Genomic DNA, 26,147 nt, shown 5'->3' on the forward strand with positions numbered 1-26,147 from the left:
TCCTATAAGGAGCATCGGTGGCAAATCTGATGGCCCAAATGGTAAAGAACATCAAGCCGCTCGAGAGCACCCTTACCTGCCGATCTATAAATGACGTCTCCGTAATCTAGCATGGGTAGGATGGTCATCTGAATCAGGGTTAGTTTGGCAGCTGGGGTGAAAGAGGAACGATTACGATAGAGGAAATCAAGTCTAGATTTAACTTTAGCCTGCAGCTTTGATATGTGCTGAGAGAAGGACAGTGTACCGTCTAGTCATACTCCCAAGTACTTGTATGAGGTGACCACCTCAAGCTCTAAACCCTGAGAGGTAGTAATAACACCTGTGGGAAGAGGGGCATTCTTCTTACCAAACCACATGACCTTTGTTTTGGAGGTGTTCAGAACAAGGTTCAGGGTAGAGAAAGCTTGTTGGGCACTAAGAAAGCTTTGTTGTAGAGCATTTAACACAAAATCCTGACTGTATCATCTGCATATAAAAGGATGAGAGAGCTTCCTACTGCCTGAGCTGTGTTGTTGACGTAAATTGAGAAGAGCGTGGGGTCTAGGATTGAGCCCTGGGGTACTCCCTTGGTGACAGGCAGAGGCTGAGACAGCAGATGTTCTGACTTTCTACACTGATGTTTGTTAACAAAACCACTGAAAATATCAAAAAAGAAGGTCCAAGCGTCTTCGACAAAGGGGATCAAGCTGATTCTATACCATTTTACCGAGGTCAGTTCATGAAGGAAGGCTTGCTCATTAAAGTTGTTTAGCAAGCGTCTATGACAAATCAGGACAGGTTGTTTCACTTTGCAGTCATTACCAACACAGGCTGTAAAACAGTGATCACTAAGGTCATTACAGAAAACACCAGACTGATACCTATCAGGATTATTTGTGATGATAACATCAAAGAGAGTAGCCTTTTCTGGGTGTTTGGAGTCCTACCTTGTGGGATTGGTAATAATCTGAGAAAGATTTAGGGAGTTCTATTGCTTTAGGACTTGGTCAGGTGGTTTGAGCATGTCCCAGTTTAGGTCACCAAGCAAGACAGATTCAGACTTAGTGTAAGGGGCGTGGAGAGAGCTTAGGACAGGTAGGGTACAGGGTGGTGCTGATGGTGGACGATAACACCCAGCAACAGTCAACAAAGGGCTATTTGAAAGTTTAATGCTTAAAACCAGAAAATGAAATTGTTTGGGGGAAAAGACAACTGAGCACTTAAGGTGATCCTTGGAAAATACCTAACTTCAGTAGTTGTGGTGCTTGGCTTGCACACACACAACATTCTAAAATAGTGTTATTTGATGTTTCAAATTAAAAGCATCACATAGTGTTATAGGACCTATATCTTTCATTGACACGCAAAGAACCAAACAGCGTTCAATGTGCCTCGCGAAAATTGACCAAATTATTAGGGTTTCTTAATTTCACCTACTGTTCTAACTTGGTGGTGCACATGTAGCCTACAACCTGTTTTAGAGAAATTTAATTATTGAATATTGTAAGAGCTTTCATTGTCTGTTTATATGCCCCCTTTATTTATCCTACGGTTCTGACTGCTACAGGGAGAATACTGTTAAGAACGGCCCATGTTCTGAATTCTGTCTCTGTACATTTCAAAAGTGCTGAACAAATAGTTATATTGACTACATCCGTTGTCGCTTGCTCGTTAATGTCTTAATAAAAATGCTCATTAATGTCTTAATAAAAATGCTCATTAATGTCTTAATAAAAATTATAGATTGCATCTTATCCGCTTGCCATAGTTTGTACATCTCAATTGTCAATACAAACCACATTTGTTTAAGCAAGTCAGCCATATCGGTTATGTTTTTTTTAAAGGCTGAATGAACTGTTTCGTTGACAGACAAGGCTCCGCTGAAAGCCAGGTGTAGCAGTGGTAAGGTGTTGGGGCTCCGCTGATAGCCAGGTGTAGCAGTGGTAAGGTGTTGGGACTCCGCTGATAGCCAGGTGTAGCAGTGGTAAGGTGTTGGGACTCCGCTGAAAGCCAGGTGTAGCAGTGGTAAGGTGTTGGGACTCTGCTGATATCCAGGTATAACAGTGGTAAGGTGTTGGGGCTCCGCTGATAGCCAGGTGTAGCAGTGGTAAGGTGTTGGGACTCTGCTGATAACCAGGTGTAACAGTGGTAAGGTGTTGGGACTCTGCTGATAGCCAGGTGTAACAGTGGTAAGGTGTTGGGACTCTACTGATAACCAGGTGTAGCAGTGGTAAGGTGTTGGGACTCTGCTGGTAACCAGGTGTAGCAGTGGTAAGGTGTTGGGACTCTGCTGATAACCAGGTTTAACAGTGGTAAGGTGTTGGGACTCTGCTGATAGCCAGGTGTAACAGTGGTAAGGTGTTGGGGCTCTGCTGATAACCAGGTGTAGCAGTGGTAAGGTGTTGGGACTGCTGATAACCAGGTATAACAGTGATAAGGTGTTGGGACAGATTTCTGTAGGCCCTAACAGTTTGTCACAGTGTTAAGTGTTGTGGCTTTGCTGGCATGCATCTCACACATTTTTATTCTGCCCCACCAAGATTTACATGCTACAATCGCCATATTAACTGGCTTAGCAGCAGTGTGACCGAATACAGCCCTGTCTAAACAGCAGACTATTCCCTTTACAGTGCACAACTTCTGACCTGGGCTCTACTACTATACAGGGAATAAACAGCTGGGGAATATTTGCCGTGCGTCCATAACACTCCTCTTTGATCTACAACATCTGAAATGCAAAGTGGTTTAATTGGTTTCCTGAAACTTCACCACCATCACAGAGCTGAGCTATTTCTGAGAAAGTGTGTGTGTCTGTGGGTGTGTGTGTGTGTTGAGAGTGACTCATCCAAAACTGTACAGCAATCTCTCCACTACCCAGCACCCCTCCCATTCCCGGTGTGTCACCAGCCTGTCCCTCTGCGTGCGTGCGTGCGTACACACACACACACACACACACACACACACACACACACACACACACACACACACACACACACACACACACACACACACACACACACACACACACACACACACACAGAATATGGAGGGGGAGCAGGGTGCTGGTTTTCCCTGTAATCCATTATTAATGTCGTTCTGTAACGTCGTTCTGTAACGTGGTTCTGTAACGTGGTTCTGTAATGCCGTTCTGTAATGCCGTTCTGTAACGTGGTTCTGTAATGCCGTTCTGTAACGTGGTTCTGTAATGCCGTTCTGTAACGTGGTTCTGTAATGCCGTTCTGTAACGTGGTTCTGTAATGCCGTTCTGTAACGTGGTTCTGTAATGCTGTTCTGTAATGCCGTTCTGTAATGCCGTTCTGTAACGTGGTTCTGTAACGTGGTTCTGTAACGTGGTTCTGTAACGTGGTTCTGTAATGCCGTTCTGTAACGTGGTTCTGTAACGTGGTTCTGTAATGCCGTTCTGTAATGCCGTTCTGTAACGTGGTTCTGTAATGCCGTTCTGTAACGTGGTTCTGTAACGTGGTTCTGTAATGCCGTTCTGTAATGCCGTTCTGTAACGTGGTTCTGTAACGTGGTTCTGTAACGTGGTTCTGTAATGCCGTTCTGTAACGTGGTTCTGTAACGTGGTTCTGTAATGCCGTTCTGTAACGTGGTTCTGTAATGCCGTTCTGTAACGTGGTTCTGTAACGTGGTTCTGTAATGCCGTTCTGTAACGTGGTTCTGTAATGCCGTTCTGTAACGTGGTTCTGTAAAGCCGTTCTGTAATGCCGTTCTGTAATGCCGTTCTGTAACGTGGTTCTGTAATGCCGTTCTGTAACGTGGTTCTGTAATGCCGTTCTGTAACGTGGTTCTGTAATGCCGTTCTGTAACGTGGTTCTGTAACGTGGTTCTGTAATGCCGTTCTGTAACGTGGTTCTGTAACGTGGTTCTGTAATGCCGTTCTGTAACGTGGTTCTGTAATGCCGTTCTGTAACGTGGTTCTGTAATGCCGTTCTGTAATGCCGTTCTGTAATGCCGTTCTGTAACGTGGTTCTGTAATGCCGTTCTGTAACGTGGTTCTGTAATGCCGTTATGTAACGTGATTCTGTAATGCCGTTCTGTAATGCCGTTCTGTAACGTGGTTCTGTAATGCCGTTCTGTAATGCGGTTCTGTAACGTGGTTCTGTAATGCCGTTCTGTAATGCCGTTCTGTAACGTGGTTCTGTAACGTGGCTCTGTAACGTGGTTCTGTAACTCTGTTCTGTAATGCCGTTCTGTAACGTGGTTCTGAAACGTGGTTCTGTAATGCCGTTCTGTAACGTGGTTCTGTAACGTGGTTCTGTAACGCTGTTCTGTAACGTGGTTCTGTAAAGCCGTTCTGTAATGCCGTTCTGTAACGTGGTTCTGTAGTGCCATTCTGTAACGTGGTTCTGTAACGCTGTTCTGTAATGTCGTTCTGTATCGTGGTTCTGTAATGTGGTTCTGTAACGCCGTTCTGTAATGCCGTTCTGTAATGCCGTTCTGTAACGTGGTTCTGTAATGCCATTCTGTAACGTGGTTCTGTAATGCCGTTCTGTAATGCCGTTCTGTAACGTGGTTCTGTAACGTCATTCTGTAACGTGGTTCTGTAACATGGTTCTGTAATGCCGTTCTGTAACGTGGTTCTGTAATGCCGTTCTGTAACGTGGTTCTGTAATGCCGTTCTGTAATGCCATTCTGTAACGTGGTTCTGTAACGCCATTCTGTAACGTGGTTCTGTAATGTAATTCTGTAACGTGGTTCTGTAACGTGGTTCTGTAATGCCATTCTGTAACGTGGTTCTGTAACGTGGTTCTGTAATGCCGTTCTGTAATGCCGTTCTGTAACGTCGTTCAGTAACGTGGTTCTGTAACGTCGTTTTGTAATGTCGTTTTGCCTCTGATGGTCGTAGCTTATCTGTTTGAACACGTCAGTTCCCAGCGGTGGTTAAATCCCGTGGTTAAATCCCGTGGTTAAATGCAGTGGTTAAATCCCGTGGTCAAATGCGGTGGTTAAATCCTGTGGTTCAATCCCGTGGTTCAATCCCGTGGTTCAATCCCAAGGGTAAATCCCATGGTTAAATCCCAAGGGTAAATCCCAAGGGTAAATCCCATGGTTAAATCCCGCCGTTAAATCCCGCCGTTCACACTTTCAGTTTTATGCGAATGTTGCCATCTATCTACGGTTTTTGGTTTGGATATGCTGACTAGAATGCCAGCTCTCATACGGAGGAGTCTTCTTGCCAAGGGGGCCTCCTCTGACAAATCCTCTAAGTTTCACCCACTAATAAACCCACCTAGTCTGACAGCAGAAAGTCATGGAGCCATCCTGCTTCTGGCCAGTCTGACAGCAGAAAGTCATGGAGCCATCCTGCTTCTGGCCAGTCTGACAGCAGAAAGTCATGGAGCCATCCTGCTTTTGGCCAGTCTGACAGCAGAAAGTCATGGAGCCATCCTGCTTCTGGCCAGTCTGACAGCAGAACGTCATGGAGCCATCCTGCTTCTGGCCAGTCTGACAGCAGAACGTCATGGAGCCATCCTGCTTCTGGCCAGTCTGACAGCAGAACGTCATGGAGCCATCCTGCTTTTGGCCAGTCTGACAGCAGAAAGTCATGGAGCCATCCTGCTTCTGGCCAGTCTGACAGCAGAAAGTCATGGAGCCATCCTGCTTCTGGCCAGTCTGACAGCAGAAAGTCATGGAGCCATCCTGCTTCTGGCCAGTCTGACAGCAGAAAGTCATGGAGCCATCCTGCTTCTGGCCAGTCTGACAGCAGAAAGTCATGGAGCCATCCTGCTTCTGGCCAGTCTGACAGCAGAAAGTCATGGAGCCATCCTGCTTCTGGCCAGTCTGACAGCAGAAAGTCATGGAGCCATCCTGCTTCATACATTTGATTTGACGTTTTTAACACGGTGGGGTTTCGCAATAATTGTTAAATCAGTGAGTTCACAAGTTGTTTTTGTAATTCCTATGTTATATTTATAATATTCCTAAGAGGAATAACAAACAGAACTGAGAAGAATTCAACATGAGGTCAAAGATCAAACAAGACCAAGTGAACAAAAGATACAAAAGGTTGCAAAAGACACCAAATGAACAAACCTGGACCTTCAAGACAAAGATGTTGCCATTACGTTCTTATTACGATGAGTAAAACGTACTGACAACATTTTCAAGTCAATCTGGTGTTTATGAGAAAAGCAGAGGTTTGTGGTAACTGGGGTTTTTACAATACAGATATGTTCCTACCCATTTGTGTGGTTTTAATGACAGGTGCGGTGATTTGGTGTCAGCAGCAGCACAGCTGAGAGAGGATGTACAGTAAACAAAAATATAAACGCAACATGTAAAGTGTTGGTCTCGTGTCCAATGACCTGAAATAAAAGATAACTGAAACTTTCCATACGCACAAAAAACTGTATTTTTTAAATATTTGTTTTATATCCCTCGGTGATCCTTTCTCCTTCGTCAAGATAATCCCTCGCCCTGAAATGTGTGGCATATCAAGAAGCTGATTAAACAGCCTGATCATTACACAGGTGCACCTTGTGCTAGGGACAATAAAGGGCCACGGGCAGTTTTGTAACACAACCCAATCCCACAAACATCTCAAGTTTTGAGTGTAAAATTAGCATTCTGACTGCAGGAATGTCCACCAGAGCTGTTGCCAGAGAATTGAATGTTCCTTTCTCTACCATAAGCCACCTCCACTGTTGTTTTAGAGAATTTGGCAGTACGTCCAACCAGCCTCACAACTCCAGACCACGTGGAACCACGCCAGCCCAGGACCTCCACATCCGGCTCTTTTACCTGCGGGATCGTCTGAGGCCAGCCAGATACTGACTGGTTTTCTGATCACACCAGATACTGACTGGTTTTCTGACCACACCAGATACTGACTGGTTTTCTGATCACACCAGATACTGACTGGTTTTCTGATCACACCAGATACTGACTGGTTTTCTGATCACACCAGATACTGACTGGTTTTCTGACCACACCAGATACTGACTGGTTTTCTGATCACACCAGATACTGACTGGTTTTCTGATCACACCAGATACTGACTGGTTTTCTGATCACACCAGATACTGACTGGTTTTCTGATCCACTCCCCTAACTTTATTGTACCTGTGATCAACAGATGTATATCTGTATTCCCAGTCACGTGAAATCCATAGATTAGGGACTAATGAATTCATTTAAAGTGACCGATTTCCTTATATTAATATATATGTAACTCAGTAAAATAATTTCAAACTGTTGCATGTTGCACTTATAATATATATATTATATGTGTGTGTATTGGGGGCATCAAGTAGCCTAGTGGTTAGAGCATTGGGCCAGCAACTGGGTCCTGAACTTCCTGAGGGGTTGCCCACAGGTGGGGAGGGTAGGAAACAACACCTCCACTTCGCTGAACCTCAACACAACAACACAGGGGGCCCCACAACACTGGGGCCCCACAACACTGGGGCCCCACGTACTCAGCCATAAGACTGCTGAACAATTAATATAAATCGCCACCGGACAATTTACAATCCCCCCCCCCCCCTTCCTTTTGTACACTGCTGCTACTCTGTTTATCATCTATGCGTAGTCACTTCGCCCCCACCTACATGTACAGATTACCTCAAATAACCTGTACCCCCGCACACTGACTCTGTACAGTAACACCCTGTATAAAGCCTCCACACTGACTCTGTACTGGTACCCCCTGTATATAGCCTCCACATTGACTCTGTACTGGTACCCCCTGTATATAGCCTCCACATTGACTCTGTACCGGTACCCCCTGTACATAGCCTCCACACTGACTCTGTACTGGTACCCCCTGTATATAGCCTCCACATTGACTCTGTACTGGTACCCCCTGTATATAGCCTCCACATTGACTCTGTACCGGTACCCCCTGTATATAGCCTCCACATTGACTCTGTACCGTAACACCCTGTATATAGCCTCCACATTGACTCTGTACCGGTACCCCCTGTATATAGTCTCCACATTGACTCTGTACCGGTACCCCCTGTATATAGCCTCCACACTGACTCTGTACCGGTACCCCCTGTATATAGTCTCCACATTGACTCTGTACCGGTACCCCCTGTATATAGTCTCCACATTGACTCTGTACCGGTACCCCCTGTATATAGCCTCCACACTGACTCTGTACCGGTACCCCCTGTATATAGTCTCCACATTGACTCTGTACCGGTACCCCCTGTATATAGCCTCCACACTGACTCTGTACCGGTACACCCTGTATATAGCCTCCACATTGACTCTGTACTGGTACCCCCTGTATATAGCCTCCACATTGACTCTGTACCGGTACCCCCTGTATATAGCCTCCACATTGACTCTGTACCGGTACCCCCTGTATATAGCCTCCACATTGACTCTGTACCGGTACCCCCTGTATATAGCCTCCACATTGACTCTGTACCGGTACCCCCTGTATATAGCCTCCACATTGACTCTGTACCGGTACTCCCTGTATATAGCCTCCACATTGACTCTGTACCGGTACCCCCTGTATATAGCCTCCGGTACCCCCTGTATATAGCCTCCACATTGACTCTGTACCGGTACTCCCTGTATATAGCCTCCACATTGACTCTGTACCATAACATCCTGTATATAGCCTCCACATTGACTCTGTACCATAACACCCTGTATACAGCCTCCACATTGACTCTGTACCGGTACCCCCTGTATATAGCCTCCACATTGACTCTGTACCGGTACCCCCTGTATATAGCCTCCACATTGACTCTGTACCATAACACCCTGTATACAGCCTCCACATAGACTCTGTACCGGTACCCCCTGTATATAGCCTCCACATTGACTCTGTACCGTAACCCCCTGTATATAGCCTCCACACTGACTCTGTACTGGTACCCCCTGTATATAGCCTCCACATTGACTCTGTACCGGTACCCCCTGTATATAGCCTCCACATTGACTCTGTACCGGTACCCCCTGTATATAGCCTCCACACTGACTCTGCACCGGTACCACCTGTATATAGCCTCCACATTGACTCTGTACCGGTACCACCTGTATATAGCCTCCACATTGACTCTGTACCGGTACCACCTGTATATAGCCTCCACATTGACTCTGTACCGGTACCCCCTGTATATAGCCTCCACATTGACTCTGTACCGGTACCCCCTGTATATAGCCTCCACATTGACTCTGTACCGGTACCCCCTGTATATAGCCTCCACATTGACTCTGTACTGGTACCCCCTGTATATAGCCTCCACATTGACTCTGTACTGGTACCCCCTGTATATAGCCTCCACATTGACTCTGTACTGGTACCCCCTGTATATAGCCTCCACACTGACTCTGTACCGGTACCACCTGTATACAGCCTCCACATAGACTCTGTACCGGTACCCCCTGTATATAGCCTCCACATTGACTCTGTACCGTAACCCCCTGTATATAGCCTCCACACTGACTCTGTACTGGTACCCCCTGTATATAGCCTCCACATTGACTCTGTACCGGTACCCCCTGTATATAGCCTCCACATTGACTCTGTACCGGTACCCCCTGTATATAGCCTCCACACTGACTCTGCACCGGTACCACCTGTATATAGCCTCCACATTGACTCTGTACCGGTACCACCTGTATATAGCCTCCACATTGACTCTGTACCGGTACCACCTGTATATAGCCTCCACATTGACTCTGTACCGGTACCCCCTGTATATAGCCTCCACATTGACTCTGTACCGGTACCCCCTGTATATAGCCTCCACATTGACTCTGTACTGGTACCCCCTGTATATAGCCTCCACATTGACTCTGTACTGGTACCCCCTGTATATAGCCTCCACATTGACTCTGTACTGGTACCCCCTGTATATAGCCTCCACACTGACTCTGTACCGGTACCACCTGTATATAGCCTCCACATTGACTCTGTACCGGTACCACCTGTATATAGCCTCCACATTGACTCTGTACCGGTACCCCCTGTATATAGCCTCCACATTGACTCTGTACCGGTACCCCCTGTATATAGCCTCCACATTGACTCTGTACCGGTACCCCCTGTATATAGCCTCCACATTGACTCTGTACCGGTACTCCCTGTATATAGCCTCCACATTGACTCTGTACCGGTACCCCCTGTATATAGCCTCCACATTGACTCTGTACCGGTACCCCCTGTATATTGCCTCCACATTGACTCTGTACCGGTACCCCCTGTATATAGCCTCCACATTGACTCTGTACCGGTACCCCCTGTATATAGCCTCCACATTGACTCTGTACCGGTACCCCCTGTATATAACCTCCACATTGACTCTGTACTGGTACCCCCTGTATAGAGCCTCCACATTGACTCTGTACTGGTACCCCCTGTATATAGCCTCCACATTGACTCTGTACCGGTACCCCCTGTATATAGTCTCCACATTGACTCTGTACCGGTACCCCCTGTATATAGCCTCCACATTGACTCTGTACCGGTACCCCCTGTATATAGCCTCCACATTGACTCTGTACCGGTACCCCCTGTATATAGCCTCCACATTGACTCTGTACCGGTACCCCCTGTATATAGCCTCCACATTGACTCTGTACCGGTACCCCCTGTATATAGCCTCCACATTGACTCTGTACCGGTACCCCCTGTATATAGCCTCCACATTGACTCTGTACCGGTACCCCCTGTATATAGCCTCCACATTGACTCTGTACCGGTACCCCCTGTATATAGTCTCCACATTGACTCTGTACCGGTACCCCCTGTATATAGTCTCCACATTGACTCTGTACTGGTACCACCTGTATATAGTCTCCACATTGACACTGTAAGGTCTACTACACCTGTTGTATTCAGCATTTCACTGTAAGGTCTACCTACACCTGTTGTATTCAGCATTTCACTGTAAGGTCTACTACACCTGTTGTATTCAGCATTTCACTGTAAGGTCTACTACACCTGTTGTATTCAGCATTTCACTGTAAGGTCTACTACACCTGTTGTATTCAGCATTTCACTGTGAGGTCTACTACACCTGTTGTATTCAGCATTTCACTGTAAGGTCTACTACACCTGTTGTGTGCATGTGACAAATAAAGTTAGATTTTTGCAATACAACTAAAAGCTAGCAGTTTATCCCGAGAGAGGGAGTACTACAATACTAGTAACAGTCAGCATTTGTGGAGGAAACACACACACACACACACACACACACACACACACACACCCACACACACACACACACACACACACACACACACACACACACACACACACACCCACACACACACACACACACACACACACACACACCCAGCTCAGGAAAAGTACAGCAACAGTCTACTTACAGTCAGCAGCAGTGAAGTTGGGCAGCGAGTCGTAACTCTTCTCTACGTTCATGATGTCCTGGAGGTGGAGAGAGGGAGGTGGAGAGAGGGAGGAGAGGAAAGAGAAGAGGGAGGGAGGGAGGGAGGTGGAGAAAGGGAGGAGAGGGAAGAGAAGAGGGAAGAGGAGAGAGGGAGGTGAGGAGAGGAAAGAGAAGAGGGAAGAGGAGAGAGAGAGGGAGGTGGAGAGAGGGAGGAGAGGAAAGAGAAGAGGGAGGAGGAGGGAGGTGGAGAAAGGGAGGGAGGGAAGAGGAGAGAGGGAGGTGGAGAGAGGGAGGGAGGGAGGGAGGGAGGGAGGGAGGGAGGGAGGGAGGGAGGGAGGGAGGGAGGGAGGGAGGGAGGGAGGGAGGGAGGGAGGGAGGGGAAGAGAAGAGGGGGGAGAGAGGGAGGAAGATAAGGAAGAGAGGGGGGAAGAGAAGGAAGATAAGGAAGAGAGGGGGAAGAGAGGGAGAGGGAGAGGGGGGAAGAGGGGGAGGGAAGATAAGGAAGAGAGGGGGGAGAGGGGGGGAAGAGGGGGAGGGAAGATAAGGAAGAGAGGGGGGAGAGAGGGAGGGGGAGAGGGGGGGAAGAGGGGGAGGGAAGATAAGGAAGAGAGGGGGGAGAGAGGGAGAGGGAGAGGGGGGGAAGAGGGGGAGGGAAGATAAGGAAGAGAGGGGGGAGAGAGGGAGGGAAGATAAGGAAGAGAGGGGGGAGAGAGGGAGAGGGAGAGGGGGGGAAGGAAGATAAGGAAGAGAGGGAGGGAAGATAAGGAAGAGAGGGAGGGAAGATAAGGAAGAGAGGGGGGAGAGAGGGAGAGGGAGAGGGAGAGGGGGGGAAGAGGGGGAGGGAAGATAAGGAAGAGAGGGGGGAGAGAGGGAGGGAACATAAGGAAGAGAGGGGGGAGAGAGGGAGAGGGAGAGGGGGGGAAGAGGGGGAGGGAAGATAAGGAAGAGAGGGAGGGAAGATAAGGAAGAGAGGGAGGGAAGATAAGGACGAGAGGGGGGAGAGAGGGAGAGGGGGGGAAGAGGGGGAGGGAAGATAAGGAAGAGAGGGGGGAGAGAGGGAGGGAAGATAAGGAAGAGAGGGGGGAGAGAGGGAGAGGGAGAGGGGGGGAAGAGGGGGAGGGAAGATAAGGAAGAGAGGGAGGGAAGATAAGGAAGAGAGGGAGGGAAGATAAGGACGAGAGGGGGGAGAGAGGGAGAGGGGGGGAAGAGGGGGAGGGAAGATAAGGAAGAGAGGGAGGGAAGATAAGGAAGAGAGGGAGGGAAGATAAGGAAGAGAGGGAGGGAAGATAAGGAAGAGAAGACAGGGAGGGAAGAGAAGGATGGAGAAATTATCGAGGGAAATGGGAGCAGCAAATTAAACCACTTTCTCTTCCTACACCATTTCCTCCTTCCCTGAGCCTTCATTAAATCACCAAATATGTCCCGAATGGCACCCTATTCCCCATTTAGTGCACTACTTTTGACCATGGCTCTATAGCACCCTATTCCCCATTTAGTGCACTACTTTTGACCATGGCTCTATGGCACCCTATTCCCTATTTAGTGCACTACTTTTGACCATGGCTCTATGGCACCCTATTCCCTATTTAGTGCACTACTTTTGACCATGGCTCTATGGCACCCTATTCCCCATTTAGTGCACAATTGTTGACCATGGCTCTATGGCACCCTATTAGTACCTCCATGATGCTGATATAGTAGGAGAAGGGGTGACTACAGTAGATATATTATATATAGTAATAGTATATATTATTATAGTACCTCCATGATGCTGATATAGTAGGAGAAGGGGTGACTACAGTAGATATATTATATAATATTATAGTACCTCCATGATGCTGATATAGTAGGAGAAGGGGGTGATGCGGAGGCCTTTGACCATGATGTCTGACAGGTGGTAGGGGTAGAGCATCAGGTGATCTCGGCTGTACTTCAGTAGCTCCTCATAGTACTTCCTCTCATCCTTCCTCACGTGTCTCACTGGACAGACATGGGGGGAGAGGACAGACACACTCAGATCAGACAGGGACTGATAAGGACAGAGACAGTCAGATGTGGTAGGACAGACACTCAGATCAGATAGGGACAGGGCAGGACAGAGACACTCAGATCAGATAGGGACAGGGCAGGACAGACACTCATATCAGATAGGGACAGGGCAGGAAAGAGACACTCAGATCAGATAGGGACAGGGCAGGACAGACACTCATATCAGATAGGGACAGGGCAGGACAGACACTCAGATCAGATAGGGAAAGGGCAGGACAGAGACACTCATATCAGATAGGGGAGGACAGACACTCATATCAGATAGGGAAAGGGCAGGACAGACACTCAGATCAGATAGGGACAGGGCAGGACAGACACTCATATCAGATAGGGACAGGGCAGGACAGAGACACTCAGATCAGATAGGGACAGGGCAGGACAGAGACACTCAGATCAGATAGGGACAGGACAGACACTCAGATCAGATAGGGACAGGGCAGGACAGACACTCATATCAGATAGGGACAGGGCAGGACAGACACTCAGATCAGATAGGGACAGGGCAGGACAGAGACACTCAGATCAGATAGGGACAGGGCAGGACAGACACTCATATCAGATAGGGACAGGGCAGGAAAGAGACACTCAGATCAGATAGGGACAGGGCAGGACAGAGACACTCAGATCAGATAGGGACAGGGCAGGACAGAGACACTCATATCAGATAGGGACAGGGCAGGACAGACACTCAGATCAGATAGGGACAGGGCAGGACAGACACTCAGATCAGATAGGGACAGGGCAGGACAGAGACACTCAGATCAGATAGGGACAGGGCAGGACAGACACTCATATCAGATAGGGACAGGGCAGGACAGAGACACTCATATCAGATAGGGACAGGGCAGGACAGACACTCATATCAGATAGGGACAGGGCAGGACAGAGACACTCAGATCAGATAGGGACAGGACAGGACAGAGACACTCAGATCAGATAGGGACAGGGCAGGACAGACACTCAGATCAGATAGGGAAAGGGCAGGACAGAGACACTCATATCAGATAGGGGAGGACAGACACTCATATCAGATAGGGAAAGGGCAGGACAGACACTCAGATCAGATAGGGACAGGGCAGGACAGACACTCATATCAGATAGGGACAGGGCAGGACAGAGACACTCAGATCAGATAGGGACAGGGCAGGACAGAGACTCTCAGATTAGATAGGGACAGGACAGACACTCAGATCAGATAGGGACAGGGCAGGACAGACACTCATATCAGATAGGGACAGGGCAGGACAGACACTCAGATCAGATAGGGACAGGGCAGGACAGAGACACTCAGATCAGATAGGGACAGGGCAGGACAGACACTCATATCAGATAGGGACAGGGCAGGAAAGACACTCATATCAGATAGGGACAGGGCAGGACAGACACTCATATCAGATAGGGACAGGGCAGGACAGAGACACTCAGATCAGATAGGGACAGGGCAGGACAGACACTCATATCAGATAGGGACAGGACAGACACTCATATCAGATAGGCAGTAGTGGTTCACCTGTTTCCCTGCAACTCCAAAAGATATGATTAAAATGGTTTAGAAAAACATTTTCGGGATGGTAAACTGTTACCAACAATCACCAAAATGAAAACTAGACAGGCAGGAAGAAATGTCATGGAATGGGCCCCATTGATTTAGGTATAATGTTTTAGTTACTCAGGTAGCATAAGCCATGGCAAAATGTGTGGAATTGCACTGCTGCAATGGGCAGGGTAGGAAAGCTGTGATTCAGAAAGAACAGACCGTGTATCAAGCATCAAACAACTGATGTTAAAATCAGCACTCTGACTCCACAGATGCAGGTGTGTCCCACTGTCAGTCTATCAGAACTACCCCTGTTCCTTTAAAGGTGTGTCCCACTGTCAGTCCATCAGAACTACCCCTGTTCCTTTAAAGGTGTGTCCCACTGTCAGTCCATCAGAACTACCCCTGTTCCTTTAAAGGTGTGTCCCACTGTCAGTCCATCAGAACTACCCCTGTTCCTTTAAAGGTGTGTCCCACTGTCAGTCCATCAGAACTACCCCTGTTCCTTTAAAGGTGTGTCCCACTGTCAGTCCATCAGAACTACCCCTGTTCCTTTAAAGGTGTGTCCCACTGTCAGTCCATCAGAACTACCCCTGTTCCTTTAAAGGTGTGTCCCACTGTCAGTCCATCAGAACTACCCCTGTTCCTTTAAAGGTGTGTCCCACTGTCAGTCCATCAGAACTACCCCTGTTCCTTTAAAGGTGTGTCCCACTGTCAGTCCATCAGAACTACCCCTGTTCCTTTAAAGGTGTGTCCCACTGTCAGTCCATCAGAACTACCCCTGTTCCTTTAAAGGTGTGTCCCACTGTCAGTCCATCAGAACTACCCCTGTTCCTTTAAAGGTGTGTCCCACTGTCAGTCCATCAGAACTACCCCTGTTCCTTTAAAGGTGTGTCCCACTGTCAGAACTACCCCTGTTCCTTTAAAGGTGTTTAAAGTATTGTTTTACTCACTTCATATGTAAATACTGTATTCTAGTCAGGGTTCATCCTATATAACTACTGCTGTCCACTTCATATGTATATACTGTATTCTAGTCAGGGTTCATCCTATATATCTACTGCTGTCCACACCTGTTCTATCTATGTACTGTATTCTAGTCAGGGTTCATCCTATATAACTACTGCTGTCCACACCTGTTCTATCTATGTACTGTATTCTAGTCAGGGTTCATCCTATATAACTACTGCTGTCCACACCTGTTCTATCTATGTACTGTATTCTAGTCATGGTTCATCCTATATAACTACTGCTGTCCACACCTGTTCTATCTATGTACTGTTTTCTAGTCATGGTTCATCCTATATAACTACTGCTGTCCACACCTGTTCTATGTACTGTCCATAGTGTCTATGGGCAGCATGATATGTATTATTATTTATATACAGTGGATTCGGAAAGTATTCAGACCCCTTGACTTTTTCCACATTTTGTTAGGTTACGGCCTTATTCTAAAATATATATATATATATATATATATATCAATCTACACACAATTCTCCATAATGACAAAGCAAAAACAGGTTTCTAGAATTCTTTGCTAAGTTATTAAAATAAAAAAATGGAAAGAACACATTTACATAAGTATTAAGTTCCTTTACACAGTACTGTGTTGAAGCACCTTTGGCAGCGATTACAGCCTTGAGTTTTCGTAGGTATGACGCAACAAGCTTGGCACAGTCTCTAAATGTCGTTGAGTGGCCCAGCCAGACCACGGACTTGAACCCAATCTAACATCTCTGGAGAGACCTAATTAGCTGTGCAGCGACGCTCCCCTTCTAACCTGACAGAGCGTGAGAGGACCTGCAGAGAAGAATGGGAGAAACTCCCCAAATACAGGTTTGCCAAGCTTGTATCATCATACCCAAGAAGACTTGAGGCTGTTATCGCTGCCAAAGGTGCTTCAACAAAGTACTGAGTAAAGGGTCTGAATACGTATGTAAATGTAAGTTCAGTTTTTTTTATATACAGAAGCAGAAATGTCTAAAAAAAAATGTTTTTGCTTTGTCATTATGGAGTATTGTGTGTAGATTGAGGAGGGGAAAAAATTATGTAATCAATTTTAGAATATGGCTGTAACGTAACAAAATGTGGAAAAAGTCAAGGGGTCTGAATACTTTCCTAATGCACTGAATATATTTATATTCCTGTCTCTGACAATGCTCGTTATATTTCTTAATATATTTTGGATTATGTGTGTATTGTTTTATTGTTATTGCTAGGTATTACTGTTGCAGCTAGAAACACAAGAATGTTGATGCTCCTGCGATAACAATTGCAAAACTGTGTACGCGACCAATAAACTTTGATTTGAGGCCTGGGTCTATGGACCGTTAGTATTGGCCTACCAGACAATAACAGATGATTTCAGATACATGTCAATGTAATAATGCATTTATACCGAGCAATAAATTATTTATGATTGGTTATAATTGAATGGATATAAGTGTATGGGATATGAGCCTCTGCTCGCACTGAAAAATGGTGTGGATATTATAGTCTACAGCATTGTTATTCTGACAAGCCTGACTCCTCCCATGCTGACTCCTCCCATGCTGACTCCTCCCATGCTGACTCCTCCCATGCTGACTCCTCCCATGCTGACTCACCTAGGTTATTGCGGAACCTTAGCTGGTTGCGGATACTGTACAACTGCACATGTTTCTCATATTCACGCTGCGAGTTCCCAACACTCTGTAAATGAAAACAGGACATTGAGATCAATTAATATACGGAAACATATACAGTAACTCAGTAGAAACATATACAGTAACTCAGTAGGCATGATTGCATACAGTAAGTATTATACCACATATGTCTCAAGTTATGAGGGAGCGTGCTGTTGGCGTGCTGAGTGCAGGAATGTCCACCAGAGCTGTTGCCAGAGAAGGTAAATGTTCATTTCTCTACCATAAGCCACCTGTCGTTTTACAGAATTTGGCATTACCAACTGGCCTCACAACCGCAGACCACGTGTAACCACGGCAGCCCAGGACCTCATCATGTTAAATGTATATTTTTGTTTAGTAGTTACTCCACTTCATGGGATTAATGTTCCCACACGGACCTATTTCCATGTTACAGCGCGTGTTTAACAGAAAATAACTGACGGAAGACAGAGTGGACTACCTGTGCTAATTAACAACAACAAAAAAGGTAACTGTAATCCATTACCAGCAAAAATATTGTTATCAGATTACATATACTTTTAAAAAACGAGATGATTACTTGGAGGATTCACTTATTTTGTATTATTTTTTTTAACCAGTGGACAAACAGTGAAAAATGCGCTCTTGCAACACCTGCATGGTGTGGACACCAGCCTATGGAATACAAGTGGGGCTTTTATTGCTCAATCTAATTCATGCTGACAAAGAAATTCATCCATAGGCCTAACGTAGACATGCTCAAACCCACCCACTTTTGATAGATTTAAAAGGGCCAATCTGTAGTTGCTACATCCATTTTTGGACTTGTAAATTATACATATTAATGTAAAGATATAGTTTAATCACATTATTATATGTCGTAGAAAGTGATGGGTTAGAATAAACCTACAGAACCAACCCATAAAGTAAAATTTAAACATCCATGTATGGCCAGCTATGTAAACTTTAACATTAATCTATCCTGCAATAGATGTGGTTCAATTGGTAACATACATTTATGTATTCTTCTAATGCCTCTTAAGGGGAAAGTAATCTAAAAGTAACTGAATGTAATCAAATTACGTTACCGAGTTTGGGTAATCCAAAAGTGACGTTACTGATTACAATTTTGGACAGGTAACTAGAAACTAACGGATTACATTTAGCAAGTAACCTACCCAACCCTATTAGTTCAATCAATCAAATGTATTTATAAAGCCCTTTTTACATCAGCTGATGTCCTAAAGTGCAGTACAGAAACCCAGTCTAAAACCCTAAACAGAAAGCAATGCACATGTAGAAGCATCTCCAAACGCTCGTGTGTAAACGGAAAACCTAGGCTACAAACATGTTGTCAATTAAAAAATAATGTCTGCTGCAATGGAGTTAAAACAGTGTCCAGTAAGTGTATTATTTTACATTTGTGAAATTATTTTGATGTGATATGAAAGTAGAGGGATTTATGTTTTAAGAACCATACCGCAATTGTTTCACTGTTAGATGGACTATTTGGCTGTTTTGGTTTCCAGAATCACTTAGTCCTTCAAACAGAACATGTCAGGTCCTTGGACTAAGAAGTAAGGTTACTGGGCTAGACAGCTACCTAGCTAACGGAGCTGTGTGCTTTAGTGATGCGTTCAGGTTATTGACCAAATCACTGTGGTTGCAGATGCGCCGGAGACTCATCAGCTATTTATAAACCCACGGAGAACGTTAACGGACAGATGTAGCTGGCCAGCTGTGGCAAAACCTGTCAGCAAGATCACATACCTGTTTGACATTTGCTGGTAGCTTGTTCCACGGATAATTCTGCCTAATGTGGAATTCAACGTCTGTGTTCATTGCTTGAGTGAATATGGATCCACGATACGACGAACTATAGTCCAAGATAACTATATCTCTCGAAACATCAAAAATCGACAAAAATGTACTTGATAATTCAAAACGTTTCCTATCTGAAGATAACTAATTTTCCTTTTTAATAAATATCCACTTCCTTGTTGTATTATCGTCACGTTTTTGGGCTACATTCGTCACTTCCGTCCAAGACGTGACCAACGGATGATGATTGGTCGATGAGGGACTGCAGTTGAAGTGTACACTGATAAAAATGAGTGTTGCATCAAACTCAATGGAAATGTTTTTGTGTCAATTAAGAAAATCATACGGTTGGCTCCCTTCCAGCAATGTGTACTGACCTTGTAAAGTAAATGTCCATAATTATTCTTAAAGTCGAGCATAATGCTCATATAAACGGTCTGGCTGGTGGCTACTAATGTCAAACTATCATACGTGTCCACATGAAACCGGTCCAACAAGGTCTAATTGAGAAATGTTTAAATCAAACTTATTAGATATAAATAAATAACCTCCAGTTGGTCTGATATGGCAATGCTTTTTGCATTTGACCACATAGATATTCCAACTTTCAGACTGTATAAATTCATGACATAAATCAACTGTCTGAAATGCTGGACTGGCAGTCCAGGCTTTCAGTGTGAGAAGACGTCGAGCTCAAAGATGAGTACAAGCACCGCAACTCACTTAGGCTGCATCCCAATGACTATCTATAGTGCACTACTTTTGACCAGAACCACCCAGTAGAAACAGTGTGGGGTACAGCTCTTGGTAACCACCCAGTAGAAACAGTGTGGGGCACAGCTCTTGGTAACCACCCAGTAGAAACATTGTGGGGTACAGCTCTTGGTAACCAGCCAGTAGAAACAGTGTTGGGGTACAGCTCTTGGTAACCACCCAGTAGAAACAGTGTGGGGTACAGCTCTTGGTAACCACCCAGTAGAAACAGTGTTGGGGTACAGCTCTTGGTAACCACCCAGTAGAAACAGTGTGGGGTACAGCTCTTGGTAACCAGCCAGTAGAAACAGTGTCGGGTACAGCTCTTGGTAACCACCCAGTAGAAACAGTGTTGGGTACAGCTCTTGGTAACCACCCAGTAGAAACAGTGTTGGGGTAAAGCACTTGGTAACCACCCAGTAGAAATAGTGTTGGGGTACAGCTCTTGGTAACCACCCAGTAGAAACAGTGTTGGGGTACAGCTCTTGGTAACCACCCAGTAGAAACAGTGTTGGGGTACAGCTCTTGGTAACCACCCAGTAGAAGCAGTGCTGGGGAACAGCTCTTGGTAACCACCCAGTAGAAACAGTGTTGGGGTACAGCTCTTGGTAACCACCCAGTAGAAACATTGTGGGATACAGCTCTTGGTAACCACCCAGTAGAAACAGTGTTGGGGTACAGCTCTTGGTAACCACCCAGTAGAAACAGTGTTGGGGTGCAGCTCTTGGTAACCACCCAGTAGAAACAGTGTTGGGGTACAGCTCTTGGTAAACACCCAGTAGAAACAGTGTTGGGGTACAGCTCTTGGTAACCACCCAGTAGAAACAGTGTTGGGGTACAGCTCTTTGTAACCACCCAGTAGAAACAGTGTGGGGGTACGGCTCTGACTACTAGCTGCCTAGTAGCTGACGTCTTACTCTAATTTTTATTTAATTGTACCTATATTTAACTAGGCTAGTCAGTTAAGAACAAATTCTTATTTACAGTTAAGCCTACCCCGGCCAAAACCAGATGATGCTGGGCCAATTGTGCGCCACCCTATGGGCTCCCAATCACGGCCGGCTGTGATACAGCCTGGAATTGAACCAGGGTCTAAACAGTTCACACGATATGGATGTAAATACCCTCAAATTAAAGCTGAAAGTCTATACTAATAGCTCACATTCATGATTTCAATATGTGGTGGTAGATAGCTAACAAAAATAACTTGGTCAATGTCCAAATATTTATGGACCTGACTGTAAATAGTGGACTACTTTTGACCAGGGCTCATTGTGTAGTAGTAGTAGTGCCATTTGGGATGCAGCTGAAAATACAGCTATAGGAAAGGGATTCTGATTCTATAGAAGAAAATACAGCTATAGGAAAGGATTCTGATTATATAGATGAAAATACAGCTATAGGAAAGGATTCTGAGTATATAGATGAGTTCAGAGCTATAGGAAAGGATTCTGATTCTATAGATGAGTTCAGAGCTATAGGACAGCCTTCTGATTCTATAGATGAGTTCAAAGCTATAGGACAGCCTTCTGATTCTATAGATGAGTTCAGAGCTATAGGACAGCCTTCTGATTCTATAGATGAGTTCAGAGCTATAGGAAAGGGTTTTGATTCTATAGATGAGTTCAGAGCTATAGGACAGCCTTCTGATTCTATAGATGAGTTCAGAGCTATAGGAAAGGATTCTGATTCTATAGATGAGTTCAGAGCTATAGGACAGGGTTTTGATTCTATAGATGAGTTCAGAGCTATAGGACAGCCTTCTGATTCTATAGATGAGTTCAGAGCTATAGGAAAGGATTCTGATTCTATAGATGAGTTCAGAGCTGTAGGAAAAGGACAGCCTTTTGATTCTATAGATGAGTTCAGAGCTATAGGGCAGCCTTCTGATTCTATAGATGAGTTCAGAGCTGTAGGAAAAGGACAGCCTTCTGATTCTATAGATGAGTTCAGAGCTATAGGACAGCCTTCTGATTCTATAGATGAGTTCAGAGCTATAGGAAAGGATTCTGATTATATAGATGAGTTCAGAGCTATAGGAAATGATTCTGATTCTATAGATGAGTTCAGAGCTATAGGACAGCCTTCTGATTCTATAGATGAGTTCAGAGCTGTAGGAAAAGGACAGCCTTCTGATTCTATAGATGAGTTCAGAGCTATAGGACAGCCTTCTGATTCTATAGATGAGTTCAGAGCTGTAGGAAAAGGACAGCCTTCTGATTCTATAGATAAGTTCAGAGCTATAGGACAGCCTTCTGATTCTATAGATGAGTTCAGAGCTATAGGACAGCCTTCTGATTCTATAGATGAGTTCAGAGCTATAGGACAGCCTTCTGATTCTATAGATGAGTTCAGAGCTATAGGAAAGGATTCTGATTATATAGATGAGTTCAGAGCTATAGGAAATTATTCTGATTCTATAGATGAGTTCAGAGCTATAGGACAGCCTTCTGATTCTATAGATGAGTTCAGAGCTATAGGACAGCCTTCTGATTCTATAGATGAGTTCAGAGCTATAGGAAAGGATTCTGATTCTATAGATGAGTTCAGAGCTGTAGGAAAAGTACAGCCTTCTGATTCTATAGATGAGTTCAGAGTTATAGGAAAGGGATCTGATTCTATAGATGAGTTCAGAGCTATAGGAAAGGATTCTGATTCTATAGATGAGTTCAGAGCTATAGGACAGCCTTCTGATTCTATAGATGAGTTCAGAGCTATAGGAAGGATTCTGATTCTATAGATGAGTTCAGAGCTATAGGACAGCCTTCTGATTCTATAGATGAGTTCAGAGCTGTAGGAAAGGGATCTGATTCTATAGATGAGTTCAGAGCTATAGGACAGCCTTCTGATTCTATAGATGAGTTCAGAGTTATAGGAAAGGGATCTGATTCTATAGATGAGTTCAGAGCTATAGGACAGCCTTCTGATTCTATAGATGAGTTCAGAGCTATAGGAAAGGATTCTGATTCTATAGATGAGTTCAGAGCTATAGGACAGCCTTCTGATTCTATAGATGAGTTCAGAGCTATAGGAAAGGATTCTGATTCTATAGATGAGTTCAAAGCTATAGGAAAGGATTCTGATTCTATAGATGAGTTCAAAGCTATAGGACAGCCTTCTGATTCTATAGATGAGTTCAGAGCTATAGGACAGCCTTCTGATTCTATAGATGAGTTCAGAGCTATAGGAAAGGATTCTGATTCTATAGATGAGTTCAAAGCTATAGGACAGCCTTCTGATTCTATAGATGAGTTCAGAGCTATAGGACAGCCTTCTGATTCTATAGATGAGTTCAGAGCTATAGGACAGCCTTCTGATTCTATAGATGAGTTCAGAGTTATAGGAAAGGATTCTGATTATATAGATGAGTTCAGAGCTATAGGACAGCCTTCTGATTCTATAGATGAGTTCAGAGCTATAGGAAAGGATTCTGATTCTATAGATGAGTTCAGAGCTATAGGACAGCCTTCTGATTCTATAGATGAGTTCAGAGCTATAGGAAATGATTCTGATTCTATAGATGAGTTCAAAGCTATAGGACAGCCTTCTGATTCTATAGATGAGTTCAAAGCTATAGGACAGCCTTCTGATTCTATAGATGAGTTCAGAGCTATAGGACAGCCTTCTGATTCTATAGATGAGTTCAATTTTCCCAAATATGGTTTCCTTCTGTATACCACCATTACCTTGTCACAACACAATAAATTTGAAAGTTTCTTCAAGTGCAGTCTCAAAAATCATCAAGCGGTATTATGAAACTGGCTATCATGAGGACCGTCACAGGAAAGGAAGACCCAGAGTTACTTCTGCTGCAGAGGATAAGTTCATTAGAGTTACCAGCCTCAGAAATTGCAGCCCAAATAAATGCTTCACAGAGTTCAAGTAACAGACACATCTCAACATCAACTCTTCAGAGCAGACTGTGAATCAGGCCTTTATGGTCAAATTGCTGCAAAGGAACCACTACTAAAGGACACCAAAAATAAGAAGAGACTTGGTTGGACCAAGAAACGAGCAATGGACATTAGCCCGGTGGAAATCTGTCCTTTGGTATGGAGTCCACATTTTTTTGTGAGACGCAGAGTAGGTGAACGGATGATCTTTGCATGTGTGGTTCCCACCGTGAAGCATGGAGGAGGTGGTGTGATGGTGCTTTGCTGGTGACACTGTCTGTGTTTTATTTAGAATTCAAGGCACACTTCACCAGCATGGCTACCACAGCATTCTGCAGCAACACGCCATCCCATCTGGTTTGTGCTTAGTGGGACTATCATTTGTTTTCAACAGGACAATGACACAGCACACCTCCAGACTGTGTAAGGGCTATTTGACCAAGAAGGAGAAAGATGGAGTGCTGCATCAGATGACCTGGCCTCCACAATTATTTTTTAAATTTAACTAGGCAAGTCAGGTAAGAACAAATTCTTATTTACCCAACTTAAACCCAATTGAGATGTTTGGGATGAGTTGGATCACAGAGTGAAGGAAAAGCAGCCAACAAGTGCTCAGCATACATGGGAACTCCTTCAAGACTGTTGGAAAAGCATTCCAGGTGAAGCTGGTTGAGAGAATGCCAAGAGTGTGCAATGCTGTCATCAAGGCAAAGGGTGGCTACTCTGACAAATCTAAATGTAAAAATATATTTTGATTTGTTTAACCCTTTTTTGGCTACTACATGATTCCATATGTCTTATTTCATAGTGTTGATGTCTTCACTATTATTCTACAACGTGGAAAAAAGTCAAATAAAGAAAACCCTTTAATGAGTAGGCGTTCTAAAACTTTTGAATGGTACTGTAGATTTGAATGTAGCTAAAGATCAGATTATAATTACAGATCTGGTTTGTAGTTATAGACCTGACTGTGGTTAGAGATCGGGTTTGTAGTTATATACATGTCTAAAGTAATAGATCTGACTATAGTTATAGATCTGACTATAGTTATAGATCTGACTATAGTTATAGATCTGACTATTGTTATAGATCTGACTATAGTTATAGATCTGACTATTGTTATAGATCTGACTATAGTTATAGATCTGACTATAGTTATAGATCTGACTATAGTTATAGATCTGACTATAGTTATAGATCTGACTATAGTTATAGATCTGACTATAGTTATAGATCTGACTATAGTTATAGATCTGACTATAGTTATAGATCTGGTTTGTAGTTGTAGATCTGACTATAGTAATAGATCTGACTATAGTTATAGATCTGTCTATAGTTATAGATCTGACTATAGTTATAGATCTGACTATAGTTATAGATCTGGTTTGTAGTTATAGATCTGACTATAGTTGAAGATCTGTCTATAGTTATAGATCTGACTATAGTTATAGATCTGACTATAGTTATAGATCTGGTTTGTAGTTATAGATCTGACTATAGTTATAGATCTGACTATAGTTATAGATCTGACTATAGTTATAGATCTGACTATTGTTATAGATCTGACTATAGTTATAGATCTGACTATAGTTATAGATCTGACTATAGTTATAGATCTGACTATTGTTATAGATCTGACTATAGTTATAGATCTGACTATTGTTATAGATCTGACTATAGTTATAGATCTGACTATTGTTATAGATCTGACTATAGTTATAGATCTGACTATAGTTATAGATCTGACTATAGTTATAGATCTGACTATTGTTATAGATCTGACTATAGTTATAGATCTGACTATTGTTATAGATCTGACTATAGTTATAGATCTGACTATAGTTATAGATCTGACTATAGTTATAGATCTGACTATTGTTATAGATCTGACTATAGTTATAGATCTGACTATAGTTATAGATCTGACTATAGTTATAGATCTGACTATTGTTATAGATCTGACTATAGTTATAGATCTGACTATAGTTATAGATCTGACTATAGTTATAGATCTGACTATTGTTATAGATCTGACTATAGTTATAGATCTGACTATTGTTATAGATCTGACTATAGTTATAGATCTGACTATAGTTATAGATCTGGTTTGTAGTTGTAGATC

At 44.2% G+C, this 26,147-nt stretch overlaps 1 protein-coding gene across 3 annotated transcripts in view; it reads right to left on the minus strand.

Moving 5' to 3' along the window:
- Nucleotides 1-19,621, minus strand: part of LOC110496907 (protein FAM91A1) — a 91,521-nt gene extending 71,900 nt beyond the window's left edge. The window contains exons 1-4 of one of the 3 annotated variants that reach the window (XM_036953635.2): nucleotides 19,329-19,621; nucleotides 17,520-17,604; nucleotides 13,153-13,304; nucleotides 11,305-11,362 (exon numbers count right to left, since the gene is read on the minus strand). In XM_036953635.2, the coding sequence (XP_036809530.1) occupies nucleotides 11,305-11,362; nucleotides 13,153-13,304; nucleotides 17,520-17,604; nucleotides 19,329-19,400 (367 nt within the window). In that variant the 5' untranslated portion in view covers nucleotides 19,401-19,621. Of the gene's footprint in view, nucleotides 1-11,304; nucleotides 11,363-13,003; nucleotides 13,029-13,152; nucleotides 13,305-17,519; nucleotides 17,605-19,328 lie in introns of those variants that run through there. The other 2 variants (XM_090206852.1, XM_090206851.1) reach the window with 2 other exon arrangements.
- Between the last annotated feature and the right edge of the window lie 6,526 nt (nucleotides 19,622-26,147).

Source organism: Oncorhynchus mykiss, chromosome 18 (genome assembly GCF_057628025.1).
Source record: "Oncorhynchus mykiss isolate SJ-2025 chromosome 18, ASM5762802v1, whole genome shotgun sequence".
NCBI lineage: Eukaryota > Metazoa > Chordata > Actinopteri > Salmoniformes > Salmonidae > Oncorhynchus > Oncorhynchus mykiss.